The sequence below is a fragment of the Pagrus pagrus genome (genome assembly GCF_965226575.1).
Source record: "Pagrus pagrus genome assembly, chromosome: 7".
NCBI classification, from domain to species: Eukaryota; Metazoa; Chordata; class Actinopteri; order Spariformes; family Sparidae; genus Pagrus; species Pagrus pagrus.
The window spans coordinates 4,963,628-4,980,609 of record NC_140191.1 but is presented as its reverse complement, the minus strand read 5'-3'; the positions used below and the strand labels follow the sequence as shown (position 1 = coordinate 4,980,609).

General features: G+C 40.3%; 1 protein-coding gene and 1 long non-coding RNA gene across 4 annotated transcripts in view; one reads left to right on the top strand and one right to left on the bottom strand.

The window, feature by feature from the left end:
• Positions 1–5,451, bottom strand: part of LOC311260412 — a 51,084-nt gene extending 45,633 nt beyond the window's left edge. For all 3 annotated transcript variants that reach the window (XR_014623009.1, XR_014623010.1, XR_014623011.1), the window contains exon 1: positions 5,362–5,451. This is a non-coding gene — a long non-coding RNA (uncharacterized lncRNA). The remainder of the gene's footprint in view (positions 1–5,361) is intronic.
• On the top strand, positions 3,197–16,548 carry LOC311260411 (ubiquitin-conjugating enzyme E2 E1). Its single transcript, XM_084358195.1, has 6 exons — positions 3,197–3,317; positions 5,384–5,567; positions 6,171–6,221; positions 12,373–12,505; positions 14,636–14,783; positions 16,411–16,548. Exons 2-6 carry the CDS (start codon positions 5,413–5,415, stop codon positions 16,506–16,508), a joined length of 585 nt encoding a protein of 194 aa, XP_084214321.1. The 5' UTR covers positions 3,197–3,317; positions 5,384–5,412; the 3' UTR covers positions 16,509–16,548.
• Positions 16,549–16,982: the final 434 nt, after the last annotated feature.

Sequence of the window (16,982 nt, the reverse complement as noted above, 5' to 3'; positions counted from 1 at the left end):
CGTGCTCCTCTTGTTATGAAGGACTGAAAGTGCCGAGAACAGCTTCACAAAGCCGCCAGCATAAATGTTGACTCCTTTAAAATATTTGTAAACAAACAAACATGAAGACATAAGACAAAAACAAAGCTTCCTGTTCTAAATAAATAACACCCGGCCAAGAAATGAACCAATGTCTTTGAGATAACTTGGTGGGATTTCTGGAAAAACAGCAAACGATGGCAACATCTGTGGGACGTGCGAGAACAAGTCCCCTCCACTGACACGATGATCAGTGTTATTCACTTTACCCTCGAGATGTTGTGGCTGATCAGTGTGTGAGGTCGTTTATTGTCAGAACAGGGTTATGAACAGGGTTATGACTCGAGGTGACCTTCAGGATACAGCTCCTGAGCCTGCACTGTGAGATGAAGAGATGTAAAATCACACCTGATATGTTCATCACCCTCTGTTTGATGGTGCAGCTCGATTGAGTCTGTTCGTCCTCCTAACAGGAGTCTGTTCGAGGGTTAAGGCCTCGGTTGTTACACCTCTCACAGCCATGAAAAAAACCCACCCTGCAAATCTGTAGGCAGCGTGAGTATTTGGGTCATAGCCATCTGTGAAAGAAGGATCCCCTTGGCTGCTCACCACGGTTGACTGCATGAAAAATCTCCCATACTTGTGTGATAGAAACCAGAGTCACTGTACAGAGGTAACGTCCCTCGTGTGTTACAGTCGATACCAGTGTTGTACATTTAAAGAGATCGCAGTCAGAGCACTTGGTAGTTTGGCTGTAGACCATGAACGCCTTCCTCTACATAACATCATCGACCTTATAGTGACACAACTCTTTCTGGATCACCTGGTGACCTCTTAATATATCAGACTTTGATCATTTGTCTGCCTGCTCATCACTGCGTCCAAGGACATACCTTTATTTAAAATGATCTCAGCTATTTAATTGTTCTATATAGATTATTTGAGTAGGACAGCCGGGAAACAAGGGATATTATTACCTATAATTTTTTTTCTTCTTTTTAAATACTCGTGTTTACCACTTTTCAAACCACAGAGACTTCTTGGCGTCACCGAACCCTCCAGAGTTACTCATCACGAGAGTGAAAGTCAAAGAAAACACTTCAAGTCTACGTGTAATTCAGTAAAATGTGAGTCACACTTGTCTCATAAAGGATCATTTTCATTTTGGTCGACATCAGTGTTGTGGAGATTTTTAGTTTGATCGTTTTAAAGGCTCTCCGTCGGCCCGCAGAGAATCAAGGCCATTCATGATTTCACGAGGGAATAAAGTAAAGTGCCTGAGTGAGTATCAGGTTTTTAGAGGAGTAGATAATATCCAAAGTATTCAAAACAGAAGGACGGGACATGCTGAAAACAGTCTTTGTTGTACGACTTGTTCAAGCTGAAAGAATCATCACACACAACATGCTCTGGCAGCGAGTCGGTTTACCGTTATAAATTAGTCATAAAACAAAAGCTTTTAAGCAGAAAGGACGCAGCCAGCTCTCGACTCGCTCTGTTTTTTAACAGATTTGGTTTTCCAGATTGGATCCTGGTGCAAATAGCGTTACAGAAAAAAACCTACTTTACATCTTAATGAATGTTCTGATTGGCTGGTGGGATGCATAAATAATAAGATGGCCATTATTATGCGAGGCAGTAGCCAGCAGGCTGCTCGCCAACCTGGCTGAGGCCTCAACGCCTGCATTAATGGGTGCTGAAACAACAACAGCAGATATATATTCGTCAAAGATTAGGAGGAGAGGATTAGGGTAATGTGTTGCAGGAATGAAATTTGGATGAATTAATTAGCGTCTGCTGGATTTTTAAATCTATATTAAGTTGTTCTGACTCCATGAGGTGCGTGCAAGATAATATTGCAGCGCAGATCCAGTAATTTAATCCCACTGTGAATCATGCTTCTTGTGTTTCAGAGCTTCACTCTGTCTTTTTTTGCAATACACTGCACAGCTTCGATGATGGAAAGGTTTCTAATTTCTTTAAATATAAAGACTTTAAAGGGATGAAAAGACGAGAACATGTTACTGTCAAAATATTGACACAGCACAGCAGTGTTCACTTGCCTAGATTACCCCATTAACCTTGTATACTCACACATCCGCCAGCAGGTAACAGTATATAAGGCACTTCACGGCTCATTTAACTGCTTTATGCGGCTCTTTCCACCTTACAAATCTCTTAATATGTAATTTATTAGTAATTGCACAAGATGGAGGCCAAAAAGGAAGGTTTTGAGGTGTTGATTTGCACATAACGGATGCAGAAAGTGCAGAGAATTGATGCCCTTTAACACAAAAAATGCAAACTGTCCACATTATCTCCTCTAAACTGTGAAAATCTGCTGTGCATGTGATGAATGTTGTCAACTCACCTGCCCCTTAGTCATGAGCACATCTACATGAGGTCAGTTTATGAGGTGTTTCAGTTTCTGTGGCCAGTGACACAACAGTTTAGTCATTGCTGAAGTTGTTTTACCAGCTGAACATTTCACACTTTCCAGATATTTCACTTTCCTCAAATATTGGAGGACTTTTCACCGTTGTCTGTCAAATAAGACTGTAACAAACGATTACTTTCAATGTTGATTAATCGATTATTTTCATAGTTGTTAGGGTTAGATTATTTTCATTATAGATTAACCAGTCGATTATCTTCTAGATTGATCAGCTGGTTGTTTGGTCTATCAGCGTTCCCTGAAGCCTGAGATGACATCCTTGAATATCTTGTTTAGTCCACAACTCAACGATATTCATTTCACTGTCATAGACGAGTAAAGAAACCAGAAATTAGTCACATTTCAGAAGCAGAAATCAGATAATTCTTACTTTTATTTCCTCAGAAACTGATTCAAACCGATTAACCGATTGCAGAAACAGTTGGCCATTAATTTACTGGTTGATTTACTGTTGCAGCTATACAGTCAAACATAAAGCTGCTGTCAATTAAGCCTATTAATTTGCTATACTTTGGTTGTTATTATGAATTTCAGCAGTAAATCCTCACATGAAATACTGAAGTTCAACTTAAAGTTGACAAGTCCGACCTCCTGTTGCAAACACATGCAGTCAAATTATCCTCTGAGCAAGATGTTGAGTCTAACGTCACATTAAAACAGCCACATTAACCGTATAAAGGTGAGATCGTGTGTATAAACCCAGATGATGTAGGCTGTGCTGTTTCCAGAGTAGGACCGGTGCCGTACAGCCCACTGCAGCCGCGGTAGGCTACTTCCGTTCCGCAGAGGGCGACAGGCACCAGCCAGCCAAGACTGTGGCGGAGGTCCAGACACAATAGACTGGGTAAGTTTTATTAGTGAGCGAAATACATGGTTTAAGGTCGATATTTCACCGAGTGGTCAAAGTATACGAGTCGGTCCGCCGCCCGTGTGCGTTTCCAGGCGGAGTCGGAGGTCAGTTGGTCGGAACACACGCCGAAAAGACGAGCAAACAAACAACACGGTCGTGGTTAGTTGGTCGCACGGAAAAGAGGCTCCGGCTACGTGCTGGAGCGGAGTTGTTCCTGGCTGCTGTCTGACGCGTTTAATGTTTCGCTCTCATATTGAGCCTTTTTAAAAAAAACATCTGTGTAGCCTCGCTTTTAATACATATAACCACAATGTCTTGTGTAAACAGCCAAGACAGGCGACGTCTACATTTGTGTGACGGTTACCCGGTTCACTTGTAAAGGATGCTTAGCAAGCAGCTTTCCCCCACGCCGCTCCAGGAAGTAGCCTCATCCCTGAAGTCGTTGGGCCCGAGTGTTCGCTGCCAGTTGGAGTTGGGGGGTGAGGGTGGGGGGGGGCGTTTTCAGGTAGCATGAGCCGTGCGTCCTGGGGGGGGTCACCGCCGCGGTGAGCCGCCTCAACACCCACATCCATTAGATATTAATCTGTACACACACACCGGAGTGTTAGCTTTGAGTTTACGGTTGTGAAACGGTTAAACTTGAACGCGTGCGAGTGTGAACTGTGCACTTAGCTAGCTGGCGAGCTAACGGCAGTTCGCTCACCGTCACGGAAACGTTAGCTAACGTTAAGTACGTGAAAAACAAACAGCTTTGTTCGCCCCCCTGCGCCCCTACAGAGGCGAGCTCAACACACGACCACCGCTGTCATGCTCCAGGTCAACAATATACCAACACTGACTTTAATGTGGAGGCTGTTTATCAAGGCAATAATCATCTAATCACAATAAATTAGAAGATTTTATGAGTGTGTCAACTCAATAACAGGGTCGTTTAAAGGAGCACTATGTAGTTTTGGGGAAGACATTTTAATCAGAAGATGGCTACACGAACTAAATAAACAAACTCTCTTCGCTTTCATGACTGAATAAACAAACTGACCGCAACGGACAACTCAATTTTATGCTGTTTTACTTTGTGTTTACATTTGGCGGACCCCGCCACCTTTCTAGCTTCAGAACTACATAGTGCCCCTTTAAAAGGGGTGTCCAGGTAAACTATATAGTAATATACTAGTAGTGTCCGGGTCAATAATACACCAACAGTGACTTTATGATGTGTGTGTTTATCAAGGTAATAACATCTAATCACAATAAAATAGAAGATTTATGAGTGTGTGAACTCAACAACAGGGTCGTTTAAAGGAGCACTATGTAGTTTTGGGGAAGACATTTTAATCAGAAGATGGCTGATTTTTTTTTTTTTTTAATGCCTCAACGAACTTAATAAACAAACTCTTCGCTTTCACGACTGGGTAAACTGATTGCAATGGACATCTCAATGTTATACCATATGACTTTGTTTATATTTGGTGGACCCCGCCACCTTTCTAGCTTCAAAAAAGATGCACTATGTCGTTTTGGAGAATAAATCCAAACTCTAATATTTACAATATTAATGAGGTAATAATACAAACTCAGAAATACATATTTTTTCCATAACTGAATAAACAAGCTGTTCTCAGAGGAAAATAATGTGGGTCCGCCAAATATAAACAAAGTAAAACAGTGTGAAATTGTGTTGTCCCTTAAGGCCACTTTGTTTATTCAGTCATTAAAACAAAGAGGGCTTTAGGCATAAAAAAATATCAGTCAGTGAAGATCTTTCTCTTCTGACTAAAATTTCTTCCCCAAAACTACACAGTGCACCTTTAATCACCCAATTAAAAAATGTTGCCAGTCCACCAGCTACTTTGGCAGACGGCCTGCTTATGAAAACATGCAAATGACTGCTTATAAATAGTGAAAGTGGCTTTTGAGTTATGAAACCTATCAGCTATTGTGGCCACGCTGAGGACAAATTAGCATCTACTTTGGTTAGAAATCATTCTGAAACTGCCCCTCCTCCTGCAGCTGTGGTATCCGTCACATATTTATTTACCATTTGTTGTTCTCCGCCTCAGGTCCCGGCTCTTCTCCAATCCAAACCGGTATGTCGGATGAGGATTCCCGTGCCAGCACCAGCTCTTCCTCATCGCCGCCTTCCTCCAGCCAAACCAGACAGAGGGACACGCTTTGTAAAAAGAAACGGGAGAGCAAAGCCAGCATGAGCAAGACCTCCAAGCTGCTTTCTACCAGCGCCAAAAGGTACAAATAAAACCCCAGATCAAACAGTCATGAATCAGTTATTACACTCTGACAAAACTCAGGATATACATATAAAGTATTTCTTAAAATATTTTACTTTAGTCTGATTTCTTTCTGGTAGTAACCACATTGAGATACTTCCAGCGCAGCTACAATAAAGTTGAATAGCAGATTTTTTTTAGAAGAATAAGCAGTGCCGTTACTTCCACCTTGCACCATCATTTAAAAGTTGTACAGGAAGAAATCCATTGTAAAAGAGGAACATGTGCTAAGTTCTCCTCAGACAGTAACTTCAACAGACCATAACGCACACAGTCAACAGATAGGCTGTGTTTGGAGTCCAAAGCTTCCTTTTACCCCTCACTCACTTGGCCTTTTTTAAGCGTACTTCCACAATCATTGTTGGGTGTTTACACAAGAAACCAACAGCACAAATTCCATTACTTACAAACTGATAAAAAAAGATTGTAAGTCACATTTCATAATAATACATCAACGATCTGAGATGTTGCGTCTCTGGGAGTTTAATGGTCTTATTTTCCTCATGGTTAAAGGCATGTTTGTACTGATCCGTGACTGATGTTGATTCCTGTTTGTGTGCAGGATTCAGAAAGAGCTGGCTGATATCACACTGGACCCTCCGCCAAACTGCAGGTGGGTTTCATTCTTTGCCTAAAGTCTGTTAGTGGTCTGTCCGCTGGTGTACTCATTAGGAGTGTACCGATCCCACCTTTTCTCTTCTAATGCCAATCATAGTAAAACAGATTCTTCGTCCATACAACATCTGAAAATGCATATCTCATGACCATTCTGTCACTGTACAAACTCGAATACTCCAAATTCATAACATTGACTCCGAGTTCACTTTTGGAAATGATGCCACAAACACTGAAAAACGCGTGGGTCTGCCTCATAGTTTCCAAAAGTCTCTGTCCAGATGTAAACACTGAAAACTTTCTGAACATCTCCACCCTGGAAGGAGTTTTCCAAAAGCTCAGTATTCAGTGACTAAAATGTGATTTACATGAGAACGAAAGGCAGGCGTGGTGGATTATTTGCATTACTTGTACTTATATACTAGCAAGTGTATAAAGACTGCTGTATTCCCTTTTAATGGGTCAGAACTGCCCGACTGACACAGGTATGAGGCTCAGAAATCCTGATAATGATATATTGGCTGACATGTATTCTACTTTTTTATGTATGAGGTGAACACAACAAACATCTTTGATAATCTGTTAAATCTACTTACTAAAGATCCCTTGCAGACATGTTTTAAGACATGAAATACTCCACAAATCAGTTCAATTACTTGAATTTTTTAAAATATTACATCTACTCCTTCTGTCTTATTGAAAAACAATTGAATGTTCAAATGTTTTCCATTTCAAAAGTTAAACTTCTTGACACAAGATGTCTCCTATTTCACTGACAAGTCCACTCACATTCCTCATCACACTCGTGCGAGCTGCGCTTTGGCCTCCAAACTAGCTGTGATGTCACAAAGTCGTGCTCATTCAGACACGTGTTAAACTGAGATGTCAGCAGCTGAATGTGAAAACAGCCTTCTAGTGTCAAACTCTGCGCGTGCATCATTCTGCACAATGAAGGTCAAACATCTGAGTGAAATAACAACAAGTTAAGTGAATTGTTGACTGAAGGGGACTTTTAAGAACTGAACAATATGTATAACAAAAGAAAAATAAACCTGTCAGTGATGTTTTGACAACAGTGCTTCCAAATTACCTCAATTATCTCTTTGGCATTTGTGTACCGCAATTTCTTGTCACTTGTCTACAACATACAGTCAGTCATACATATCATATTTCTCTGATAGGCTGAAATCACTGTCAGTCAGGGTCTTATAACTAGACATTATTTCTTAATTATAAGTTGAAATGACTGTGCACCAATATCATTTGTAGGTCTGTGAACATTTTAAAAAGAAATCTGCTTTTGACAGCCACGAAGAAATCACAATAAAAATGGATTATTAGATAAGTCAGTGCCCATTAAGGGTATTAATAAGACTCAGTTGTTTTCTTTTTAGTCCATTCAGACCTGGTTAATTATAATGCACCATTACAGTTGCTAAACTATCATCTGATAAAACTTTTCAAAACACAAAATGTTATTTTCAGTTGAAGTAAAACCCTTCTCTGTAAACGGATCCCTGCAAGCTGCCTGGTTGTTAATGCTCATGTGTCGCTGTCAACAGAGATGAAGCGAGATGTCACACTTCAAAGCCACGTCCGTTATCAGCTCTGTAAAAAGTATTTCTAATTCAGAACGATATTGATTAAGACACACAAGGGGAAAAAAACAGAAGAAGAGAAACTCGAAAGAGAAGGAGAAACTCTGTGTAAAAATAAATGGCTCTTCAACCAAAAGTAACATTGTCAAAGGAAATAGAGCTGAAACGATTGACAGAAAAATAAACCCAACTATTTTGATAATCAGATCATCACTCTAGTCATTCTTCAAGCCAAAATGCAGACATTTGATAGTTCCAGCTTCTCAAATGAGACAATTTCCTGATTTTCATTGTCGGAAGTTAAAGGAAGTTTGGGACCGTTCGTCAGGCAACGCTATGTTGAATATGTTGTGTTTGGTTTCTAGGAAATTGTGACAACATTTTAAAAACAAAGCTGACTAGTTAGTTGCTGCCCGAAGTTCACAGGCCTGAGGTATGACTGACCCTTGAGCAGCTGGGATTACTGCATCGTGACTTGAAAGACAATCCTTAAAACTGGATGGTCTGGGTTAAAGCTCCCGTCGCAGCAGGCGTCCTCCCTCCTGCAGAGTCCTGAGGCAAATCACTAAAGCCCTCCCTGCTCCAGGCTGATGTTCAGCAGCTGAGCCTGACCTCTGACCTCCCTGTGAAAGTAGACAAGAGAAACTGAGAAACATCTCTCCCATCATAGCTCAGCAGATCAAACAAGCCACCTCAGGCCACAGACCATCCCAAAATGAACACCGTCTGGATATTCTCTGCAAACTGACAGAAAACAGTTTGTTTTTCTGTCACATTCATCAAAAAAGGCTGTTTCTACTTTGAATTTTTGTTGTTGTTGCTGCCACTTTTCCTCATGTATAAAACAACAGGCTGTGTCTGGCTGGAAAAATAACTAGTCTTTACTCACTACCTGCCACCCCACAGGCAACCAGCCTTCATTTGAAAGTCAGTCTGTTTATAAAATCAAGCCATTAGTTTGCTGCAGGGAAGCATGTGGCATGTCCACATGTTTTACTTTACCGTATAGCACAGAAGATTTGAAAAGTGTGTTGAAGTTGTGGCAAATCAAAGGAAAATTGCTGCGAACTGAGAGAAACCCATTTTTTATTAGAGCAGTTGCTTAAAACATGTTATATATATTTTTCTGCCTGCTGTCATTCAACATTCCCATTACTCTTGAAATAACTTCTGGCTCACAAGTGATAAAAGTCATATTTATTGATAATTTCCACCCACAAAATCTGTGTCTAGTTCTTGCAAGACAGGAAATGGAAACATTAAAACATTAAAATGCCTCCTATTGTTAGTACGCCCCGGCAAAAGCTTAGTGAATTTCCTCCTAATATCCTGAGAGTTTTCAGTGAAGCATTGAGTGACGCTCAGAAAGTGATGTCCGTCTCTGACTATATCATGACTCCAGCGATGATGCTCTTGGTTAAACGGACGGCTTAAATGGTGGATTAAGGATGGATGACTGAAGCTGAAAGTTGTGACGCTGAAGGACAGAAGCAGGGGCAGATTTCAGCGACAGGCTTGTACCATTTAGGCTAATTCATAATGGACTACCTAATTACAACAATCAAGTGTGACAGCTTAAAATACAACCTGCCCCTGCACATGATGGATTAAAAGCCATGTTAAATTGAGTACATCGTATTATATGATAATGTATTTAGTAATAAGTGTTGAAAATGTGAAAAGACTCTTGAGCTTAACTTGTTATTGAAGGAGGAGGGAGCATGTCTCCATGTGGGTAATATTAATGAAACTGAAGTCATGAGTGTTAATGAGTCCGAGCTAAGTTATGGTGCAGACTATTTATTTATTGGTCGAGTTAAAACCTGACCAATTTTGTTTTTTCGTGGCCAATACCGATAGCGAGTAGAAGAAAATTCCAACATCCATTTATCGGCTTATATATACAGAATATATGGATAAATATACTTTTCTTTTCTTTTTTTGCAATAATCCCTAAAATGTGGTTATCAAACACTTTTCACTTGTGAAATTTAGTAATGATTAACTCCCCTGAGCATCTTTCTGCACTGTTTTTTGAAAAAAGAAAAAGAGAGAGTTTTCATATGAGCAAATATCATAAAACATATATGCTGGTACCTTCATACCTGTGATAGGCCGATAATATCAGCTGACAGAAGGAGCAAACAAAGACTGTTTGGTTTCAGCTGCATTAAATTAAAAACACTTCTGCTGAGAGTTTGTCGAGTTTTAATCTAAAGTTGTATTGTATTTAGTTCTGCTGCTTCCACTCTGGAAAACTCGAAGTTCAAGCTGACTGTTTGAAGTCTCCATCTTGAAAACATTTCATTTGAGCCGTCACGACTGCTGCCTAGCTGCGTTAAAAATCTGCACCACACAGTTTCCTTTGTGCCAGTTTTTCTAACTGTTTCTGATGTAGCTGAAACAACAAATATCTTAAATGATGTCAAAACTAATTGGTTCTGCATCAGATCCTTACATCCCTTAAAAGCTTATCATGACTGCAGATAAGAATAAATTGATGTTTTGAGGCTGTTTGTGTTTGAAGACATGCGCACATATCGTTAAAATCAACTACTTTGGAAGTCAAAGCCTTTCATGCAGTGGAAGTTTTCATCCGTCACATCTCCGTCCTATCGTTAACACTCAGTTAATTAGCCCAAACTGTCCTCTCTGGATCGATTTTCTATGTCGTAGCTGCTGCTGAAAGTCGGCCAAGCGTCCGTGGTTAACGTTGATCAAAAAGCACAGCGGAGCGAAACATCTGCCCCACCCCCCCCGAAGAGTTTTGGATCAATACTATTATGTCTAGTACTCATGACCCCAAGGGGTTCAAGACCACATGTTCTGCATGTAAGAGGGATAAAGGCTGGGCTGCTTTGAGGGAAAATCAATACAGATTACAGATCATGACGCATAGACACATCGCTGGGGATTTGCTTTGATCTGAAGCGTCTTCTGAATGATGCACGAGGGAAAAGCAACTTTCATCACTCCACAGTTAAAGGGGAAATATACTAACATTTTTATGATCATTAATCTGCAAGAGTCTATCTGCAGAAATGTATTAGTGTTACTGCATTTTATTTGAGAATCGTAATTATTAAAAGATCAGTAAATGTGACGTGTTACATTTTCACACGTCACATCTGCTTTCATCCATCAAAGGGAATGCAGTTCTGAGATTTCCCATGATGCTTTTTCCTTCATCCTGTGAGCTTCATAAATAATGGAAATCTGTTCTGTTTTGGTGGAGTTTCCCTTTATTGACACATGTTGAGCAGATCTTCAGTGGAAGGCAGCAGTTACGGTCCGTTTTAGTTCAACTCCTCACAGAAGAAAGAAAATGTGACGCCCACATACTCCAGTATGCTGCCAGTAAGCTTTAGATGTGCAGCGATTCATCAGTTTATACACACAGTACATGAATGACTGTGACTTTCATACTGTAGTATACACACAGCGCTGGTTTCTTCATTGATGTAGATAATCTACGATATACTGACACTTCCTCAGTGTGTGGGTGTTTTTTTTCCTCTCACTATTTATTATTCTGTGTTTGCTGTGTGCTTTTTTTTTTTTGCCTGTGTTGAGATGAGTTTGTTTTTCTTCCTCAGCATTAGTGATGACAGAGTGTGATCTAAACTGGTAAATACTAATGACCAAGAGAGATGAGAACAAACATTGACTCTTTAAAATTTCAAATATGAGTCATGGTGTAATAGTCGGGCTGTACTGAATAGTTAAAAGCCATATTGGTTGGTGTTTAGCCGTACAAAAACATTTTCACTGTGGTCAAAAAATCCCAAACTTTTCTCTCCGCAAACTAGATTTATATAACCACAATAAAAAAATATATATTTAAGCTCTAACATTATTATAATAAATTACTTGAGTTGTTACAAAAAAAGATCATATGTATCTGCATTCACTCGTTGCTTAGTGCTCCATCGAGATGTCATCTTTCATACCAACGACTGTAGAAAGATGTTGAACTAGAATGGCACTCAGTAGAGTGCATACCCCTGCCAAGGTCTAACAGTCCCCTTTAATTCACTCAAGCCTAATTCAATATTAAATAAAATACATTTAAATCTGCGATACCTGGATTTTTATTTGGAGCCGCATCAAATTGTACTCGCTCATAAGTACGAGCCGCCTAAATACACCAGTTTTTTTTTTTCCATCAAGATACATGCATTATTCCCTGAGAATTTCCTAGATCCGTACCTTTATCCAGAGACAAACTAAAAGTTAATGGGGTCTATTCTGGGCTGACACACATCCTCAAGTTTCGTGGCAGTCCGTTCAGTTGTTTACAAACCAACCAACAAAGGGTGAAAACCTACTTGGTGGAGGTGAGAATGAAAAAGGATGGATCTTTCAGGGCGATGATGTCGTACAACATGACTAGAAAGTTTGGATGTAAAACAAACAAAAAAGAAAAAAAAGAGAGATTTGAAGGTTCTGGACTCGGCACCAGACAGCAGCTCTATGGATGTTGCATTGCTCAGTGCTTCAGTTTTTATATGTTGTGCAGATGTGAGTTAAAGTTTTGTTTTCTTCCTGCAGTGCTGGCCCAAAAGGAGACAACATCTATGAGTGGAGGTCGACCATCCTGGGACCACCGGGCTCCGTGTACGAGGGAGGCGTCTTCTTCCTGGACATCGCCTTCACACCCGACTACCCCTTCAAACCCCCCAAGGTACTGATGTTACTACCACGTCACTGTCAGCACTGTTGGTCTGGTTCTACAACTATAAGGAGACAAAACGACCTATTACACTTGAAGCTGCCTGCTGGGTTACTATTAACTAACACTGAACCAAATGACACAGAAATCCTTCAGACTGAGAGCTGACTGACTGTATGACTCTGATATGAAAGTAGTGTGACTGTGACGGGGGCGAGTTTGGTGCAGCTGTCACAGATGGAGTTTTTTGCTATTTTTAGCTTTGAAAACTTTATTTAAAGGACAACTCTGGTGGATTGTTTTCCCCTATATATCTCATCAAATCCAATGAAAAGACTTAAATCAATAAGTTGACTCTTTATCCTTAAAACTTTCTAAATCCTTGGCAGTCAGCCTGGAGCCCACTGCTTCTACTGAAGGCATAAGTATTTTTTTCTGACTTAATTTTTGCTTTAGAGTATTCAAATCAGTCATCAGTCATGGCCGTAGCACATGCACCAGTGTACCTTCATCTATACAACACTTCCAGCAAGTAGCTGAGCCTTATAAACCAAGTCTGAATTCGGTGCAGAAATGAAGCTGTCAGTATTTATAAGTGTAAATACTTTAATTTGTAGTTTTATTTTTGGTGTCTGTTACTCTGACAGGAGTTGAGTGTATTTGTTGGGGACTATTTTAAGCCACAGATTTGGCTTTTTAAGCTTTTATCTTTGCATAGAGGCACAGCTCCTCCTGCTCTGGTATACTAAAAACACTATAACGCATACACAAGAGGAGTCCGGTATGGGCACGTCAACAATACAGGATTTTCTGGAAAACCTGTTATCAGATTATACACAGAATACATTCTTTGTGGGATCTTAACTGTGTGACCAATAGAAAAGAAAAGAGTAGAATGTTGTTTTTCCTGATTTTTTTGGATCACTTAGTTGTTGCACAAAATTCCTCCTGACAGATTTTAGTATCTGTTCTCTCCTGAATACAAGCTACATGTCTCCTGCTGGCATGTAGAAGATGCCACATGAAGTCGCTTACCAGTATAGTTATACTATTTTTTCCCCTTCAGAATCAGAGCTTTCTTAATTTTCAGCATATTGCTGTTTTGTCTGTATTCCATGGATCCCCTGTAGCGTTAGATTCAATGTGTATTTTCCGGCCTGTTTACAAGAGTAGTTTTATAGAGGTTAATTTGTCGGTCATGTGGTCAGCAACAATAAAACAGCAGGAAAATGAAGAACCTGTTCTGTACAGATAGTAAAATCAAACAAACAAGGAACCATTTCACAATATTTTTTGTAGGTTTTGTCCTGAAGCGTTTTTAGCTCTCGCAAACTCTTATAAATATGTACCGAGCTTCTCTGCTCTCTAACAATTAAATATTCTTGATGGAATACATGTGGTGTTTTTATGGGTGTGTGAGGGTGAATGGAAAGTTTGGTTTACTGTGTAATCGTAAGCAGGAAACACCCTTGTGAAATGAGTGAGACAAAGGTGAGCCCAAGATCTCCAAAAATAACCGTACACGCCACTTTTATCTGAGAATCAAGGCTGCATGTGAATTGTTGTCTCAACTTAACATCTGACATTTCCCACAGCTCACTTGTTCCAAAACAATATGAGTTTTCAGTGTTTCACCAGAACATTTACTGTAACTAAATCTCTTGCTTTCACTGCTGGTCAGTGATCTGATACCTTAATGACAAGTTGGTAGCTCTCTGTAATATTTTCCTTTTCATGATAGCAGGCTTGTTTGAGATGAGCCAGATCACCACAGACCAGTTTCAGTTGCCATTGTGCTGAATAAATTGTATGATAGTTAGTAATTTTGTCTGACTCACTCTGGAGGCTCAACTGTATGAGACATGGAAATATCACGTGCCTCAGACACGCAGTTCAGTACAGCAGTTTCTTTTCACGAGCTGCAGAAGCAGCCGATCATTTCCTGGCATGTAGAAGTACCTCTTTTCCACCACCAGAGGGCGTACAGCTCCAGTCATTTGAGTGTTTTGTAAATCAGTAGGTTTAATGCTGCAGGCCTGAGCTGAGTGTTTCTGTCTGACTGAACTACAGTCACATTTATAGACAATATTAGATTATTAAAACAATTTCTCATTTTAATTTGAATTGTTCTTGTGCGTGCAGGTAACATTTCGTACGAGGATCTATCACTGCAACATCAACAGTCAGGGCGTGATCTGTCTGGACATCCTGAAGGACAACTGGAGCCCCGCCCTCACCATCTCCAAGGTGCTGCTGTCCATCTGCTCCCTGCTCACAGACTGTAACCCAGGTAAGACTGAATGTGTTGATGAAGCTCAGTCGCTTCAGCACCTTCACACAATCAGAGATGTTTGGAAACAGCAGGCTGATGAGTTGTTGACTGTCTGATGTGGGCTTTGCAAGTTATAAGTTAGATTTTATGTGTTCGACCAACTGCAACAGCAAACATAACAGTTTCACTCTGTCATTAGAGTTGTTTATCAAAATACACAGCCTGTTAAATTACTTTTTTTTTGTTTTGACGGCTCTCCATCAGAGATCCTTACTTAGCTTAAAAAAGTCTAGTTTAGGAGTGATGTAGGAAACTTCTTGGAGCAACTCTGAGCGATGAAGGACAGAGACGTTTATCTCAGTGAGGAGGCGTGCCACATTTCTAATGAAGCCCACAAAATGTTAGAAAAACAGGTGGACTTGTGCAGTAGCCTCTTCAACATACGGAAGTTTTCATATTTATTTGCTTGCATGTGTTTACCATGCTGTTAACTTTAGTTGGCCTACTCAGTCTGTTTTGATTTTAACGAACGTAAAACCATTTTAAGAGGAATATTCAGTCTGGGTGTCAGCGCAGACCGAGAGGCAGGCGTGGGAGCGTATAGCGCAGCAGGTATATGCCTTATTCCCTGCGGTCGTGTGAAAAGAGGTGGTATGTGTCGCAGTGCAGACAGGAGAGGGGGACTGATCACTCGGCTGATGGAGGGTTGCAACAGACTCTAGTTATCGCTGCATATCTTGGTGGTGTGAGCACATCTCTAATGGATCCACAAACATCCCTGCACAACTGCAGTGTTTCATTAACTCGCTGTCATTTAGCACCTGGAGAATATTTCTCTTATCTTTTTGTCTTGCCACCTCCTCTGCTTAAGAAACTGTTAAGGCTCTTAAAAGGCCTCCTCCCTACTCATAACAGTTTTTCACCTCAGAAGCTCTTTTAAGGGCTGATATGCTTTGTGAATAAGTTGGCTACCAGAATCTCGTCTTGACTTAAAAGTTAAAGTCGCAGAAAACATCGCAATTCTAACTTTGGTTCATTTTCAGAAATGTGAAAAAAATCACAAATTCTTACCTTTAAACAGCAATTTTCCCTCGTTTTACTAAATACCAGGAATCTGAAACCCATGTGTGTGAATGCTGGTAAATGCAGCCACCTTGACAGGAAACCCAGAATCATCTGGACATCCTATTCTGTTTTTATAAAGCGAAAGCAGATAGGGGTTTTTTTTTTGCAGTTTGCCTGCCAATGGGGCCAAAGACAAAAGTTAGTTGTGTGCAGCAGGCGACACAGTTGACTCGTTCTGACATTAGAGTGCTGCTTTATTACCCCGCAATGTAAAAGAAATGAAAAAACATTCCAATCAGTTAAACCCAGGTAAGTCGAGGTAGGGGAATTAGTAATAAACTTTCCAAAAAAACCTTCTGTCTAAAAAGAACAAAAACCTCCACCTGTTTATGCTCTGCACTGAAAATGATTTCCTGTTTGTAGATAAAGAAAAATGAGAACAGCCAGATGTGATTTCAGCAAAACAGAAACAATATCTGGGGAAGAAAATGTTTATAAGCCCCTCAGTGTCTTCTTTCTGTCTGTCTGTGTTTGTCATTTCTATGTGCAGTTGATCTTAACTTGCTATTTTTCCATTCAGCCGACCCTCTGGTGGGAAGCATCGCCACCCAGTACACGACTAACAGAGCGGAACATGACCGAACAGCCAAACAGTGGACGAAGCGATACGCCACATAAACCCACAGAGGACGACAGTGGGAGGAGGAGGAGGAGGAGGAGGAGGTGGAGGAGGAGGGGTGGGGGGGCTCTGGGTGGTTTGTGTTGGGGGGTTATTTGTATCTCAGATTTTTAGTACTTTATTGTCTGGTATATTTTTTGCTTCCTGATTAAGTTATCTCCGCAAATATGGTAATAAAGGAACACAATGGAAAGGAAGTCTTGTCTGCCTCTTTTTTTTTTTTTTTACATTGTTAATTGAAGGGTGGAACCAGTAAGTGCTGTTGGTAATGCTGGGAATGCTTGTAAGCTGATTGTACAGAATAAATATGTTTGTACTCACATCATGTTGAGGGTAGTTTTGAGTCAGTTTGGGGTTTTATTTGATCATTTGTGTTCACTTTACAGCATTTATAATCGGCATATAAACATTGTCTAAACGTCAGTAAAATACAGCTGTATTAACATAGCACGTAAAAAAAAAAGTCAAATATC